At 56.0% G+C, this 17,368-nt stretch overlaps 1 protein-coding gene across 1 annotated transcript; it reads left to right on the top strand.

The window, feature by feature from the left end:
• The first annotated feature begins 419 nt into the window (after nt 1-419).
• On the top strand, nt 420-9,195 carry LG10H3orf18 (linkage group 10 C3orf18 homolog). Its single transcript, XM_074312273.1, has 5 exons — nt 420-680; nt 2,268-2,638; nt 5,720-5,745; nt 6,401-6,548; nt 7,787-9,195. Exons 2-5 carry the CDS (start codon nt 2,405-2,407, stop codon nt 7,865-7,867), a joined length of 489 nt encoding a protein of 162 aa, XP_074168374.1. The 5' UTR covers nt 420-680; nt 2,268-2,404; the 3' UTR covers nt 7,868-9,195.
• The last annotated feature ends 8,173 nt before the right edge of the window (nt 9,196-17,368 follow it).

Consider the following 17,368-nt stretch of genomic DNA (forward strand, 5'->3'; position numbering starts at 1 on the left):
GAGCCCATCTGAGCAGGAAGCCGAGCAGGGTGGGCGAGCATCTTGCTCTAGGTCACAGAGCCAGTAGAGGAGGATCCAGCCAGAATTCAACGCAGGCCCGAGAATTCCCAATCCAGTGCTCTCCCCAAGCCTCCTGCGTCCGTCTATGTTATAGAGGCCCGAATCTGTCCTGGCAGAGGTGGAGCCCGGGCTGGCCCAGGAAGGGTCTGGCCACCCACGGTGACCGAGTGACTCCGGTAAGGGCCACCGAGGGTGAGGGGTGGTCTCCAAGAACTACCACACGGCTCCCGCTGGGGGCGGAGCAAGCTCCAAGCGACAGGCGAGCGGGCCAATGCTGGGCGGACTCTAGGCCTGACAACCAATCGGAGGCCGGGGACCGGGGGCGCGGAGTCGACATGGAGAAACGGCACTGAAGCGTCACGGACCGGAGAGGCTGGTCGCCTCAGCCCCACCCCCGCGGTGGGTCCCGGCCCTGCCTGTCCCCGCCAGGCTGGCAGAGCCCGCCCTCGCGGCTGCCGGCGGTGCGGTGGAGCGGACTCAACCTGCGGCTCGGAGGGTACAGGGAGCGCGGACCCGCCACCACTCACCCGGAGCCTGGGGGTTCCCCCCGCCGTGGCCTCCTGCCGGTCGCCACCACCCCTAGCCTGTCCTGCTGAGCTTGGCGCCCCAGAGAGGATTAAGTAAGTGCTAAGGTCGCCGCTTCTGTGCACGGATGGAGGCATCACAGAGTCGCGGAGGCGGGGATGGGGTCGGGCAGGGAGGATTGAGGAACCCGGTGGAGAATGATATGCAGATTCTCGGAGGTCGCGGTGACCACCCCTTTCGCTCCTGTTTCCTTCTCTTGCCCTTTGGACCCTGAGGCAGTCCCGGACAGTGATGCGCACGGTCTCTTCTCTTTGGACACAGGAGTAAACAGAGCCCCAGAGCAAGAGTTATGTATCTGGCCCAAGGTCACTCCTGGGGTCAGTGGTGGAGCCCAGAAAGAACCTGAGACTCCTGACCTGCCCAGCTTAGCTGGAGGGAGGGGGCAAAGCGCGATGAGCCCCTCTCATCCCATGTTAGTCTGCCAGCCTTGCCCCTTCCTAGGGGACCATCACGGTGTATGCACACCTCACACATACCCATGCACCTGCACAGGGAGGCACCCCACATATACCCATGAGCTAGCACAGGGAGGTGTGTGTGCAGCCATAAGCTGTATATCCCTCCTCTCCCTAGGCCTGCCTTGCAGCTTGACTGGGACCCCTTCCCACCCTGCCTTCCTTACCTAGGACTCTCTAGCCTAGAACGCCTAAGCCACACCCTGGGCTGGGTACGTATCCCACCCTCTGCTCCCAAGGGAAGAGGGAAGAGGAAGAGAAGGCATCTCAGAGTGAAAGCTCCATCTCTGCCTCTGAAGATATGCTCCCGTTTTTCTCCTTGTTCCTGGCAGCCACTAGCTCCCCCAAAAGGCATCCAGTGACCCCAAGAGCCTGCAGAGAAGACTTGCCAGAGGACCTGATTTTAGCCTCTCCTTCCTGCCTTCTGGTCTCGCCATACCTGTCCCCAACCGCTCTCCAAGTGGGCTGGGTCCAGGGGCTTCTGTGGCTCCCCTTTCCCAAGTGGGTTGGGGGTGGCGGGGGGGCGGGGTGTGGAGAGAGATCTGACATTTGCTGGGTGCTTACTGTGCGGGGATTGCGCTGATCCAAGTCTTTTCTAGGGACCAGTTCATTCTGACAATTCAGTGACCCTCTGACCCTGTGAGGGAGGTGTTCTTAATATCTGCATCTTAGACTCAGGAAAATTGAGACACAGAGAGGCAGAGTGACTTGCCTAGGGTCATTCAGTTAAGTGGCTGAGCTGGAATTCAAAGACAGGCCTGTCCAACTCTTAGGCAAGTGTTTCTTTCCAGAAAAGGAAAAAGCTGCAGTATATTTTTCTCTAAGCAGGAGGTGAGGGCGGTGGGGGCAGGGAGTGAGGAGGTGGGGAACATAGGGAGAAGGGGTGGGGTAGGGTATTACACAAGGGAGAAACTTTGTTTTCAAACCTGCCCACTACCTTTCACATCTTCCAAGTATGATCCCTGTGGTCATCTCACCCACAAAGAGGGAGCAGGGCTCCATTTTCACATTCCCAAATTCATAGGGACTGTAGATATATATAAGGCACATGTCCTGATACCCCCAAACTTGCCCTTGACCTCCAACTTTTAGTTTCCCAGTGCCTTGAGGACTTAGGAGGCCTGGGTCACATGCTCAGCCTTATATTTTTTATCCTTTCCTTTCCAGCACCCAGAGAGGCAGGAAGCTCCCTTTATCCAAGGAGGTGGCCACTGACACGAGTAGCAGGGCCACAGGCTGGACACTCCTGATGTCAGAAGTGAGTGGGCAAGTTGACTGACCACAGGCAGTGTCTCAGCGTCAGCATGAACTCCAGGATCCCGTCTACTAGGGGCTGGTTCAGCAGCCACCCAACCACCTCTGAGCCTAACCTCGAGCCTTCCACAGATGGACCAGCCTCTGAAACCACCATCCTCAGCCCAGAAGCCACCAGTTTTAACGCCACCAGAATCCCCGACGTGGCTGGTAGCACAGCCGGCGTGGGCACCATGCTTCTGTCCTTTGGGATCATCACAGTGATTGGCCTGGCGGTGGCCATGGTGAGAGCTGGGACAGGCTGGGGCTGCCCAGATGGCCCTCAGTTGCAGGAGAGTGGTCAGTGTTTAGACTTTAGAGAGTCTAATCCAGGGGTGTCCAAACTTTGTTCAACGGTTTTCACCAAGGGCCATATGCGGTAAAATATACAAACAGCTGGGCCACTCACTCGAGGTGAAGTAGGTATTGCCTCACCTGGTTTATTTAAGTAAACTACATATATTTTTGGAATTTGCTGCGGGCCAATAAAAAATGGATCGCGGGCTGCAGTTGGCCCACGGGCCACAGTTTGGACACCCCTGATCTAATCAAAGATAGTCGTCTGTTAATGATAATGCAATCATCCCCTTCCCCAGGGATTTGTCCACTGGGGCCCAGAGACCAAGGAGGCTGTGTCCAATTGGAAGAACCAGAGTAGGTTCTAAGGAATACATGGGGTTTGAAATGGGCCATGAAGGCCACACTGGAGTTGGGGAGGACAGTGTTTCAGGTGGAGTTTCCTGGTGGGCAAACGTTCGGAGGCAGGCAGGAGGCTCTGTGAACAGCACGCAGGACCATGCGGCAAGCGAGTGTGGGGTGCAATAGGATTAGAGGCAGAGGTGACTGGGATAGGCCGTGGATTACAGAGTCTGGGTGGGATGCTCTGAGCATGGAAGGCCTCTGGCAGTGTTCATTCATTCATTCACTTGGCAATTATTTACAGGGCACCTGCCCTAGATCCAGCCTTCAGGACCCCAGGGCCAAGGGAGATAAGGTCCTGCCCTGTGGTTATTATTGGGAGTGGGAGACACATAAAACCAAAGGTGCCCAGAGAAGCACATAGGGACTGGATTGGGAAATTGGATGGGGGCCCTTTCTAGGCTGGGTGACAGGGACAATTGAGGAGACAACATTAGAGACCTCAAGGTGGAGGCCTGGCCCCAGTGACACAAGAGATGCAGAGTTGGGCAGATATCAGGATGGAGGTATGGTGGGGAGAGGGCTGCAGGTGTCCCCTGATGGTGGATAGGATGCTTCCAGATCTGTTATCTGCCCGCTGAAGATATGGGCTCTTCCTCCAGGATGACACAGGGACACTGAATGTCACTGAGGGATCACTAGAGATTATGCAGAATGAGACCAGGAAGGGTGAGGGTACACCTTAGGTCCCCCAGCGGGCCTGGCAATGGTGGCATTCTGCCTACTGCCCCTCAAAGGCTCTGATGGCTGGCCTTAGACTCAGGAGCATATTGCTCTGACAAACAAAGCATGTTGCTCATCCAGGGCTGTGGATGGTCCATCCATGGCCTGCCTGGAGCTGCTGTTAAATCAGAGTCACCATATGGGCCCCGCGGGCTCCAGATCGCTGCCAGGGAACAACTGGTGGCCAGCAAGAAGGGCCAGGATGCAACACACAGAATGAGGCAGTCTCCTGGGGAGGGGGTGAGGCAGAATGCCAGTGTTTTCCCTTGGCACCCATGCAGCAGTTAAACAGACGGAGACACCCTAAACTCAGGGCCAAGCAGGGCCTAGAATCTGCCCTTGTAACTTTCCACAAAAGGCTTATCCCAGGACCTTGGGAGGACTGCCTTATTCTTTGTTCTGGAGGAACATTCAGAGGGCCAGGGTGGATAGCCTTCCTGCCAAAAGCAGAGAGGCAGGGAGGTTGTGGGGCAAAGACTGTAGAGACAGGAAATAGCTCCTGGGTACCAGCGGGCAGGTGCAGAGATGTTCCCTGAGTGCTACTTCCTCTCCCCTCATGTCAACCCTGAGCTGGGTCATGCTGGGTACAAGGAGGAGCCAAGCAGTGCCAAGCTGTGTCCCATACAGGAGAAGCAGTGGGGGAGGGCTTCCTGGAGGCGGTGGGGCTACAGCTGCTCAGTTGGGGTGGGCAGTTAAGATTTGGAAAGGAAGTATCTTGGGGGGGTTGCCAGTAGTTGGGGCAGAGGGAGCAGCAGGGGAAAGGCACAGAGATAAAGGTTCTGGCCTCTCTTGAAGATCTGTATCACAGGGCAAAGAGGAGGGTTTGGGACGGCTGAGCGGTGAGGGGGTACAGGGGGCTGGGGCTGGAGCCACTGGTTCAGGGCAAGCAGGTGTTGGGCTAGAGACTTGGACCTCCTGTTGCATCACAACCACAGGAGAGAAAGGGGTACCACCCACACGTGGAGGGATAGGGGGAGCAAGGGACACCTCAGTTTCTTTCCAGGCTTTTGGGGTTCTCCAGAAGCAAGCAGCAGGAGGAACTCTGGGCCAGGCTGGAAATCAAACCAGATTCAAGCTATGAATGGGCTACAAAGGGTGAGGGAGCCATAGAGGCTTTGGGACAGACGAGGGATGTGGCTGTCTCCTAGGCAAAAGGTGGTGCTCCTGGCAGTCGGAAATGGCCAGTTTAGGGAAGAACAAGACGGTGGCAGAGGTCCCCGGAGTCCGTCTGGTGGTCATCCCCTTTCTCGTCCTCAGTGCTTTGTACCAGGATTTCCTACTCCAGCCCAGCGCTCTTGGGTCTTGGATGTTTTCTCAGGTTGCCTGAGCCTTTATTTTGAAGTCTGTACAGTGGGGGTTAGGACCCAGGGGCCTCCCTAGGTTCCTCCAGCATCAGAGTACTGGAGTTTAGTCTGGGCTGATGTCCAGGGGCTGAGGCCCTGTCCACTGAGAGCCACCAGCCTCCCTTGGAAACCCCAGGAACCCAGTCCAGAGCCTTGCCTACAGGCACTGCCTACCTCCTGTTCTTTTTGCCCACTCACATCTTTGGGTCTGGGGAGAGTTGAGAGGAGGCGATGTGCTGAAGTCTTCCCTCCCCTCCAGCCCTAAGGAGCCCCAGGCAGGCGCTGAGTGCCTGGAGGGTGGTCAGTATTGGCAGAGGAGGGGCCCATCTGCTCCCAGGCCAGGCCTGACTGTGGTCTTCCCAGGCTGGGCTCCTCAAGGGCAGGCCTTCTCTCCATCTCCGAGTCCACACTGTCAGCGTCTAATAAACCTCAAAGGGAGACACAAATGCAGGATGCATGTATCCGTGGGATGGGTCCTCAGCATGTCCCATGTCCCAAGGGACTGCTGGGTTAATTGGGGCCTCTTTTCCTGGCCATTTGATGTTGCTCCTTCTCTTGCAGGTTTTATACATCAGGAAGAAGAAGAGGTAACTCCCCAGCTGCCACCCAAACCTCCAGCCCATGGGTCATGCTGAGCCAGGCTCTAGGGGATATGGGTGGGAAAGGAGAACCCCCCACACCATCAGCGCCTCCTCCCTGGTCAGGAAGTCAGGGCCTCTTCTGCCCACTAAGGTTGGGGGTGGCCACTTTCTCTCAGGAAGGCTAAGCGCCCTGTCCCCCCCAGGATCTCACACAAGGGCAGGCAGGTATGACTCTGGGATTGGGGAGGGCTGAGGAGGGGAGGAGAAGGTCGGGATTACCTCCAACCAACTGCCCAGCCACCCTTGCCCTGTTGCTCCGAGGTAACTGGCACTGACTCCCCTCTCCTCGCCCCGGCCACCCAGAGGCCGTGGATCGCACAAGGCCCTGGCCTAGGCAGTCCCCATGGTCCCCACAGGTGACAGCTCTGTGGCCCATGGCCCCATATGGTCCCAGGAATGGGTAACTGTCCCTCCCAGGCCACCCACCTGAGAGGTAGAACCAGTGCCATAGGTGCAAAAATGGCTTTCATTTTATCCCAGGGGAAGTCTTAGGCCCCTAAATGTGGTTGTGTGCGGTGGCCCAGCTGGTCAGCAGGCTTGGAGGGCTGGTGGGAGGGACAGGGCCTGCCCTGCCCCCAGCAGCCTCTGCCCCCACCCCCAGGCTGGAGAAGCTACACCACCAGCTCATGCCCATGTACAGCTTCGACCCCACGGAGGAACAAGATGAACTGGAGCAGGAGCTGCTGGAGCACGGGCGGGACGCTGCCTCCGTGCAGGCAGCCAGCTCTGTGCAGGCCCTGCAAGGCAAGGTGGGTACTGATAGGGCTCCCCCAGCCCGCAGCCAGCTCACACCTCTCCTGCCCCTTCCCCCTCCTGTCCCATGCAGCTTTCCAGCACCTGCCATGTGCTCGGGTGCCAGCTGTCAGGTGTATGGGCTCTGTCAGGTTTGTTTAGAAACCGGTAGAATCCTTCCGCGGCCACCCAACGACTCACCTTTCAAGTCCAGGCCAGGGCAGCCCTAGGATCCAGCCCAGCCCGGCCCCAATAGCCTGATGGTCTTGGAAGCCCACTGGTCTCTGAGCCTGTCTTCTCATCTGCAATGGAAAATCCCAGTTCCTATCCTGTGAATGCCTCGTACTGGCTAGGAAAAGAAAGCACTGTTGGAAGACATTGTTGAGGGCTGAGCCCCTGAGTTCCTCTGCTCCCTGAGGGTCTGTGGGTCCTGAGTGGATTGTGGTCAGGGTCACTTGGGGCAGTGCCACCTCTGAATAGACTGATAGGTTCCTAGTATCTGACAGACCCCAGGCAGGTGGAGAACCAGCCAAACTCGCCTCCTATGTCCAAAGAGTCGGGTACATGTGTGGTCATCCTGCCAGAGCCATTGGCTGCCTGGCCACTTGCCACCAGTCCCCAAAGTCCCCAAGGGCCAGAACAGCGTGATAAGGCCTGGTCTCCCCCCGGCCCATAAAGCCCCTTTGTATCCCTCCTTCCCTTGACCCCACAGGTTGCTTTGGGGTCTGGCCTTACCAGAGGCATAATTAGGAGACTGGACTCAGGAAAAGTCCAAGCTGGGAATCCAGAGACCCCCGCTTTTGCCACCAGTCCTGTGTCACCTAGATTACAACACACTCCCCCCAGTCAGGCAATCAGGCCAAGTACCTTAGTCCACCCAGTCCATATGACTACTAACCATTTGACGGTTGTTTCCTGTTAACCCACCCCCCACCCCACCCCACCCGCGTGCTGGGGCTTGGGGGTGTGAGAAAGTCCTGCTCTGCTGGGAGAGGGTGGTGCATGCATAATTAATTCAGCCCTTGGGCGCAGAGGGCAAGTGCTGCCAGGGCAAGCTGGGGATGGCTACTGGGGGAGGAGTCATCTGAGCCAGGTCAAATTTCTAGGCTGAGCTTGCAGGAAGGACATTCCAGGCAGAAAGCACAGCCAGTGCCAAATATAAGCAGGCACCCGGAAGTGAGGGTGGAGGTGACTGGGCCAGAGAGTACATGGCCTATGGTCAAGGTCCCTGATGTCTCTGACTGTCTCTCTGCAGACGACTCTCCCCTCCCAGGGCCCCCTACAGAGGCCCAGCCGGCTGGTGTTCACTGACGTAGCCAACGCCATCCACGCGTGAGTGGCTTAGGGACAGGCCTGGATCTCCGATGAAGACACCTGCCTCCGTGCCCACAATGCTGCCTATTCTCAGGACCTGCCCTACTGAGGTCCCAGCTGTTCCAAGGACCCCCCTGCTGACTCTCCAGGCTCTAAGAGAGGCCCCTGGCCAGGCTGGGCATCTGGCCACTGATGTCCCCTGATGTAAGAGCCCTAGCGTGGAGGGCATCCCTCCTGTCAGAAAGGTTGAAAGCCACTGCTAGCTTCCTTGTGCCCTGCTGAGACCCCTCCCATCAGGGTCTGCTCCTCTAAAGTGGGGGAGACACGGGATGGGAGAGGGAGGAGTACAGGGAGGGTCGTTCCCTCTGTCAGAGAAAGACCTATCTTTGGAATCTGGAGCCTCCTCTGGGGTGGGAGAGGTAACCACCCAGGTCTCGGGGACAAGGTGTGGTGGCAGCCTGGGATGGAGCAGAAATTGCCCAGTGGGCAAGGATACCAGGAGCAGGGCTGCTCATACCCAAAGTAGATCCATGTTACCGAGTGTCTGTGAGGTCTCCCAACCACCCCTTCCTGGCAGCCAGCTGTTGGTTGGACCCAAGCTAGGATGGTAGCTGAGGCAGAAGGACAGAGGCAGCGCCCAGACCTGCTGTAAGGCCTCATGCGTGTGCATGAACGTGCCCATGCGCCGACATATGCCTGACCCAGCACAGGGGGCAGGATGCAGACCCTCTGCATTGGCTCCACCCTCAAGTCGCCCCCGACCCCAGGGTGTGTGGAGGGGCCTAGGATGGGCCATCTTTTCTGCCTTCAATATTCAATGAGGGCTGTGGTCACAGGCTGTGGGCTAATGAGGACATTCTGCCTGCTGGCAACGGGCTGGGAAACAGACCTAAGAAACCTAGTGTGGTTTTTGATCACATTGTCCACCCATCCCATGCCCCTCAGGAATTCTTCTAGCAGTCTGGGGCATCTGGCCAAGGCACTGGGCCAAGCCAGACCCCAAGAGCTGGGAACTTTTTCTGCGCTGGGCGTGCAGCGCGCACGAATATGCACAGAAGCATGCCCCTTGCCCAGCCTCGCCACCGTCACTGTCCTCTGCTGGTTGGAGGGGACGCGGGGGCGGCCTGCACAAATCTGTTGGGCAAATACCACATGTCAGGATGTGTGGGCCTAGGTGGCCCACATGGGCAAGATTCTGGATGTATTCCCTCCTCTAGATGCTATAAATACGTTATCACTTGAACCGACCGGAGGGCTGCGGGTAATTTAGGATGCACAGAAGCTGTAATTTAATTCACAGAATCTCCATGTGAGAGCATTAAAGATGTTATTAAGATGTTTACACGAAAAGAGTGTGAGCCTGGGACACTCGGGGTGCGAGCCCCAGAAAGGGTGGGATGGGGGAAGCTGTGGGAGCCTGGGACAGTCACTTGGGTCCCAGTGCTGCGCCGCAGCCCAGGTGGTTTTCCTTGATCTACCCGATGACATGCCTCTGGCCCGAAGTTCAGAGCTGCTCTTGGCCTCATGTCAACTGTGGAATGGGGTCACAATGCCTGCCATCACCTTGGGTGGAGAAGCCAAGTGAACAGGAGATTGTGGGACCAGAGGAGGGAAGGAGCTTGAGCCCCAAGGGCCAGGGGGAAGTGTGGCCCCTCTGGACACATGGGAGCTGGGTCTGAAACACAAAAGGGGACCAAAGAATGTGGTCTTTCCTGGAGCACCAGGGTGTAGGCATGGGTGGGGGTGGGAAGCCATAAGGGTTACGTGTGTGGAAGCCACCTGCAGGGTTCAGAAGGGTTTAGGGGACAATGATACTAGGGTAACCAACCATCCTAGTTTTCTCAGGGCTGTCCCAATTTTAGCAATGAAAGCAACCACAAACCAGGACTGTAAGTGACCCAGACCCTCCCCTAGAGAGCTGAGCCTTCAGGCTAACAAGTGGGAAGAAGGAGGGTGTGAGCCCCCCAATTCCATGGTGGAGGCCAGGGCTGAAGGTGGGGGGCTGAAGGACAGGGCCTTGGGTAAGGGTTAGGACCCCAAGCACCCCACGGGCCACACACACTGAGGTCAGACAGCTGGGCCTATCAGTGACAGCCCAGGTCTTGGAAAGGGGTCTTCTTCCCTCACCAGACTGGCAGAAGAATTCCTAGGGTGAGATGAAAAGGGTGGGTGAGCTGGGTACTCCCATCTCTTGGGTAGCTCCTCAGCCTAAGAATGTGGGAGCTGCAATGTCTGGGGGGCCCTAAAGAAACAGGACCTGCAGAGTAAGGCTGGCACCCAGGGGCCAGGGCCGGGGATGGGGGCTCCAGGAGGACCCCTGTGCGCATTGTCTCCCACTACCTGCTCCATGACCCTTTTCCGGCAGGTGGGCTTGGCTAAGTGGTGGACACAGGGCGGCTTTCTGTGTGTAAATGGGACCGCTTCCTCATCCCCTGTCCCCTCACAGTCACTGCCTCTTCCCTTCCCCCCTCCTGTTTTCTAGCTCCTCCCCAGGCCTGGAGGAAAACCAAATTCCCTGCAAGTTCCCAGGTCTTCCATAGAGTGTGGGATCCATAAATACGAAAGAGGTGGAACGTTCTAGTTGACATGTCCTCCCTGTGACCTTGGGCTTGATGGGCTGATCAGAACTCTCCTCACTGCCCTCAGCCAGGCAAACGGAGTGAAATAGAGCCACCTGCCTGCCATTACTGCTCCTGAAATTAACTGTTAAAGGGGGCCCCTTGGGAAATGCCCCCTGCCCGACATGCACACACATAGATAAGCAAAACCCCTCCTCATGAATAGCGGGCAAGGCTTCAGGGCAGAAGCCGTGGCGTTTGCAGTGGGTACTATCAGGGTGGACGTGGATGGGCGCCTTCAGAAGAGGCCATCTTGTTTAATAAAGTGAAGTGTCACCTTCGAGCCAAAGTGAGTACAATAATCCCGTTGCCTGGCTGCAGGCAGACACCAGGGACACCTTCAGAATGTAAAGGAAAGTTCCTGTGAGAGCGAGCCCAGAAACTCTAGTAAAGCAGTGTGACCTTGACATGAATTCCTTTCAGAAACATCAGCGAGCCCCACCACGGGCACTGCACCGTGGTCCTGTCAGTGAACCTGTCCAGTCACTGCATCTCCATTTGAGATGGGAGGAGACAGATGTCAAATAGGAAAAAAGAATGAGTGTGTGTGTGTGCGCACACACATTCGCTATATGTTTATATCTTCATAGCTATATCTATAGCTGTCCCTCGGGATCCGTGGGGGTTGGCCACTGGGTGCCAGCATCTCTCACCTGGGGCTGCCCAGGCCCCATAGATCACTGTCGAGGAGCACCCCGTCTCCCAATCTCTCACAGCACTAGTCCAGCTTCTGCCTTCCTGGATGCCAACGTGGATGGATGTGCCGATCTGCTGGGGCTTCCCTGAGGTCTCCCAGTGACATCCAGCCTGAGGCCCAGCCAGTCCCCTCAGCTTCTCCTATACCCAGTGGCCTCTGGGGTCTGGCCTGTGAGAATGTAGAGAGGGCACAACAGCAGATGTCCCAGCCCTTAGAGCTGACCAGCCTCTGTCCTCTGACCAAACAGGAGAGGAAGGATGTGTTCACCCTGGCTGTTCCCAGTCCCCTAGCCCTCAGTGCACTTCTGTTAGAGGCCTGGGTTAGGACGGGTAGTCAGCTTACTTCCTAGGGGTACAGCAGGTGATAAAGGCGCTTGGGGTAATAGCAATGACAGTAATAATAATAATAATAATAATAATAGTGACATGTGATTTATTGAGCTCATGCCATGTGCCAGACACAGTGGACCAGCTCGTGAAGGGCGGGCCAGGTCAGCCTTCCCCACTGCCAGCCGGCCTGCGTTTCACCTGACAGGTATCCACAGCTGAACAACAGCCAGAAGGGGCCTTGGCAATGAGCCTTGGGCTAGTTCAAGGGCCGGAGTCTGGTCCTAGTAACAGTTACCCTCAATTGGCACAATCCCAGCACAATCTCACTTTGTTCCCAATGCCCTTTGCTAGGGCATATTGTCACCCATCTTAAAGAGAAGAGATCCAGCACCCAGAGGCTGGGGTCATTCATTCTCTTCAAATGTTCCCAATTCTTCTATACCAGGTTCCCTGCTGGACTCTGGAGCGGAGGGGCACCCAGATGGGGCAGACCTTGGAAGAGTCCCACCCAGCATGAGAGCCAGAACAGCAACGCTGACAGCCATAACACATCCCTCACTGGGAAACGAGAGATGCAGGAGGTGGCAGGAGAACTCAGAGGGGGACTCATCACTTCTGACTGGGGACAGGGCATTGTGCTTGGCCTTGCACTGGGTTTGGACACAAGGTGACGGGACATTTCAGGCTGGGCAGGGGGCAAGATATAGTGGATGATGGGCTTCCTCACAGGCAGGACACTAACGATGGGTATCTCACCAGACGGCCCCGCAAACACGGACAGCCCGCAATGCACTGGGCCAGCCCTACATGCCACATCCACGCTGCCTCTCTACTGAGGTCCCCTTGTCTGGCAGGCTGGCATTGGTGGGGGAGTGGGTCTGTCATACCCTGCTCTGCGAGGACCTCCAGGCCAATGGTACTGCTGAATGATTCCCCCAGAGAAACCACACGTATCTCCACTCCCTCCAGAGGGACCCAGGATGTCTGTTCCCACCCCCAAAGCTGACCTCCCCAAAGCTGAGTGGGTGGAGTGCGCACAATTTCCCTTAGTGGAGGGAGGCAAGGGCACTCTGTTTGGAGCCCTTCCCAATGTGACCACCAGGTGGCGGTGCAAGCCGGGGTTATGGGGTAGGGTTATGAGGCCAGGGTGGTCGCGGTGGGGAGATGCCCTGAGGGAATTTTGGCCTTGAGGCCGTTTTTCAGGAGTCTGGGTGGCTGGTGCACTGCAGCTGTTTCCTCCCTGCCAGGAACCGGTCTGGGTGGGGGCTGGGTCAGGGCTGTGGCCTGAGCCTCCTGAATGGAGCCTAGTGTGTAGCAGGTGCTCAGGGCAATTTATTGAACCGAGGGCTGACAAGTGGGTCTTGCCCCATGGCAATTAAGTGAGTTCATATAGAAAGAGCAAGTAGAGCCTTCAATAAATGTATGCACCTACTTGTACTATTATTATGGAGAATGGTTCTTCCCAGAGCACGGACAGGGCCCCAGAGGCCCCCACCCACCTTGGGTTTAGGGGGTCTAAGCTGTGAGCCCCACCCTGTAATCTAGAAAGCTTCTCCCAGCAGGGGATAAAGACTGAACCCCAAGGCCTCACCATTTGACGCAGCAACGCTTGCGGATGTCTGGGGACAGGAGGAGTCTATGCCAAACACTGAGGGTGATACCCTCAGCCTCACCAGGAGGCGTCCATTGGGAGAGGGGAGAGCCAACCTTCTCCTGTCTCTGACAGCTGGCCCACTGGAAAGTTGAGCTGGCTGAAAGATGGGCAGGGGTGAGGTTGGAGGACATGCCCTTTGGTGGTCATTGCCCAAGCTCACAGTATCTGCAGACCAGCGCCTCCCAGAACTTTCTCACTGCCACCTGTGCCTACCCTGGGACCTCCACTGGAAGTGCCTGTCTCATCTTTACCTCAAATCCTAGCTCCTTTCAGTGCCAACCAGGAATCGCAGAGAGATGAGAAACGTCTCTCCCCTCCCCCCACCATGGAGGCTTCTTTCCACTGAGCTCTGATGAGATCAGTCAGCTGTCCCACCTGCAGCTGAGTTCAGCAAGGCTGAGTGACTCGTTCGTCCCTGCGTCTCTCATGGCGTGTCCGGCTCTGGTGCTGGGCTCCAGGGTGGGTTCCTGGGTATGTAACCAAGAGTCCCCCTCCTTTTAGCTCCTGCACCCCCTGAGTGAACGCGTGACATGGGGTGCTTGCTGCCTGCAGCAGCCAAGCTGTGTGTCTGGGGCGGGCAGGAGCTGCACCATCTCCTCCCCATATATCATCTCCAACCAGGCAGATAGCAGGAAACAAGCAGCTCCTGCAAAGTGATTACCAGTGAATGAGGGTGAACGAGCGCAGCAGGCACCTGACTCGGAGGAGGAGGCGGGGCAATGGGCCCAAGGCCCCCTGTCTGCTGTCAAGAGGTCTGACTAATGGCGAGTCAGCTCTGCCTTCCACCATGGTGCCGGTGCCAGGAGTCCCAGAGACCTCTGCCCAGTGACCCTGAGACAACTGGACTCACCTGGATGCCCTTTGCTGCACAAACAAGCTGGTCTAAATCGCGGCTCAGCCACTATGCGACCTCAGGCAAGTTCCTAAACTTCTCGCTTCAGTTTCCTTGTCTGTACAGTGGGGCAGGTCCTCCCTACTTGAAAGGATTAAGAATTCATATTTGTAGAGGGCCTAGAACGGTGCCTGACACAGGAAACACGAGGTAAATATCTGCTACATAAATAAGACATTAAAAATCCAAAGGGTAGCCCACTTCACAGGAGTGGGAACTTCTGAGTCACAGCCCTGGGGTCCATGGGGGCTGTAGGTCCACCTGGTTTAGGTCACACCTCCTGGCTCAGCCTCTGATCTTGCCCTCCAGAATTTCTCAAGTGAACCAAGTTTTCAAGTTGCTTCTGCCCAGCTGTGCATGTGGCCCCCACCAAGTCGCCCACTGCTAGGTGTGGGCAGGTCTATGGGGCAGTCCCCAACTCCAAACTTGGCCTGACCTGGGGCCTCCTTGGAACCAGATCCCAGCCCCTGGAATCCAGCCTGGGAGGGATGAGTGGGAGCAGGTGGGGCAGACAAGAAGGCTAGGGCCGGACCTGAGTTCTGGGGCCTGACAGCCCAGACCTAGCTCCAAGCGGCCATCTTGAGTATTTTCCCACTGGGAAGGATGGGGTCCCTCGGGTTCCTGATAGTTCCTAAAAACCAGTGTTGGCAGAGGCTACGTACCTGCTTCCCCAGTCACTCCTAACACAAGAGCCACCAATGGGCTCAGGGACCACAGCCTACAGGAAGGGGCTATCCCCTTACCGCACCTCATTCTCTTTGCAGCTCTGAGATGCCAGCTTCCTTCCTTCAGCCTGCAGCCCCCAAGGCCAGTCACCTTCCTCCCCCAAAGTCTTATAAGCATGTCTACACAGACCACCTAACCTTTCCCCAGGCCTCCTAGCTCCACCACCTCAACTGGGCTCCCAGCCATGCCCCACTTGCTACCGTCCCCCATGACCCCTCAGTCCTCCATTCCCGGGTTGCAAGGTTCCCATGATCTCTGGAACCCTCTAGTCTGGCCTCCCAGACCCTCAGCCTTCTGCTTCTCGTTCTGCCCATGCCATCTGCTCAGGCTGCCGCTGGTCTCCTGCCTCTGCCCTCCTGCCCCAAGCCTGGGTCAGGGTTACCCCCCACCCTGCCTCTGGCTGGGCCCTGCCCTTGGTGGGCAGTAGCCTCTCTCCCTGCCCTCCGCCCAGCTCTCTGACAATTACCTGAGTGATTAATTTGGTGATTAATCATGCTCTGGCTGCTCAGGGCGCTTTCCTCCTGCTGGCCTGGCCTGGAATGTAGATCTTCTCAGCTTTGCTTTTCCTGGGAGAGGGGCTGAGCCCTGGAGGCAGGAGCGGGATCCTTCTCAGCCCGTTGCCTACCCTCCTCCAGCCCCTCCCTAGGGTGTTGCAGGGCTGCTTGTAGAGGTGGCCAGGATGAGATTTAGCAGAGAGAGAGAAACCCAGGTTCAGCCTCTGGGGAGGCCCTGGGGGTGCCCTAGGATGCATGCGCAGCTTCTCAGCCTGTCTCCAGGCATGGCAGCCCCTCCCCCAGCTCAGCTTTCACTCAGCCTCCTGGTAACTCATCCTTTGGGGTCCTGGGGGAGCTGAGTGAGGGATGGTGAGGTTCTGTGTGCTGGGCACTGATGGCAAGCCGTGGTCCTGATCCTCTGAAGTCTTCAGACAGACCAATTTTCCATCTGGCTGGAGGAACAGGGGCCTCCTGATGGAGACGCCATTTCAGATGGGCTACGATCAGCAGCAGGATTTGGTGGCCCAGGAAAAACTGAGTCCTGGGGCCCTAATGGGTTGCGGAGCAGGGCCAGCCCAGGTGGCCCTAACCTTGCTGTGGGCTCCAGTAGGGTTAACCACCAGGTGTGTGGCCCTGCAGGTACAGCTACCAGATGTACCCCTGGGACGGGGTCCCTGTGGAGCCAGCCCTGTGGCATTGATTGAAATGACCCCCTGCCAATTAGGATTTTTAAAAGAAATGTATAATAATCCCTAATCGGCACCCTCATTAGGTACCAATTAAACACTTAAGCATTTCTTACAAGTTTAACACATTAATAAGGCAGCTCGTTACATGGTAACGAGATTTATTTCTCATATTTATTATATTGTTTCACCACTGCTGACAGCAGTTATTTTTCAAAACATAGCTTCCTACTGATTGCACACAGCCCCCTTCCTACAGCCAGTCCTGCCACTGAGCCTTGGTCTCCAGTGCCCTGCGTCTGCGCTGGCCTCTTTTGATCCAGCCTCCCAGAGGTGAGTCAAGCAGGGCATCTTTTTTCCAAAGTCGGGAAGGACCAGATGTGGGCCCTACTACAGAACACAGACTATGAAGGGTTTCAGAGGCCAGGAGCCCCATCCCACCTCTGTCCATTTAGCCACACTCTGCATCCCAGGAGCGCTGTGGAGACAGGCACTGCACTGTGAGGGCAGGAGCATAGCAGCCAGGGCAGGACAAGTGTGGGCCATGCAGCTCAACTGCCAGTGAGGGACCCGACAGGGGCGGTGGGGACTGAGAAGTCTGGAGGGCACCAGCAGTGTTCCAGAACACTCAGCCTTCTTCTTTTCAAAAGCAGGAGGTTAATATCCTCTACATACACTACACCTTGTTCTTAGGTCAAGAACGAGGCACTGCCTCACCCGCATCTGTTTTGATAGCAGCATAGTCTGGATGGCAGGATGTTCCCTATTTACTCAGGGTAGGCTGTCTCCATTCATTGCGCTTAGAAATATCACACAGTGAACATGCGGGGGCATCATTTGTGAGTGAGTTTATAACATGCGTGTGAGTTTATCTGTAGGGCAAATTCCTAGAAGTGGGCAGTGCTAGATCAAAGGATCTGTGCAGCATTGACAGACGTTACTAAATTGCCTTCATGGAGGTTACACAATTTACACTGGAACAGGCAACGACAACTTTCTGCCTCCCCCAGGCTCACCAGAAATGTGCATGGACTTTTCCCAGCTTTGCCCGTTGAATTTGTATTTCTTTTAGAGGAATGAGGTTGAGCAAGGTTTCAGTGGTTGAGTCTTCTGGATTTCCTTTTATGAGAACTATACTAGTGTGTTCAACTCCTTTACCCATTTTTCAGTGGGATTGTTGGTCTTTTCCTTCTAGATTTATAGGAGCCTTTAATATATTATGAAACATGTAATTTTTCTCTCAGCTTGTTGTTTGTCTTTAAAGTTTGAATTTTTCCAAGTAGAGATATTTGATTTTTATGTAGTCAGATGTATCCATTTTTTTCTCTGTGGCTTCTCTGTTTCTTGTTATACTTAGAAAAGGTTATATCAAGTTAAACCTATGCAAAAATCCCCATGTTTTCTTCTAGGAATTTGTTCTTCATTCT

This window comes from Rhinolophus sinicus, linkage group LG10 (genome assembly GCF_036562045.2).
Source record: "Rhinolophus sinicus isolate RSC01 linkage group LG10, ASM3656204v1, whole genome shotgun sequence".
NCBI lineage: Eukaryota > Metazoa > Chordata > Mammalia > Chiroptera > Rhinolophidae > Rhinolophus > Rhinolophus sinicus.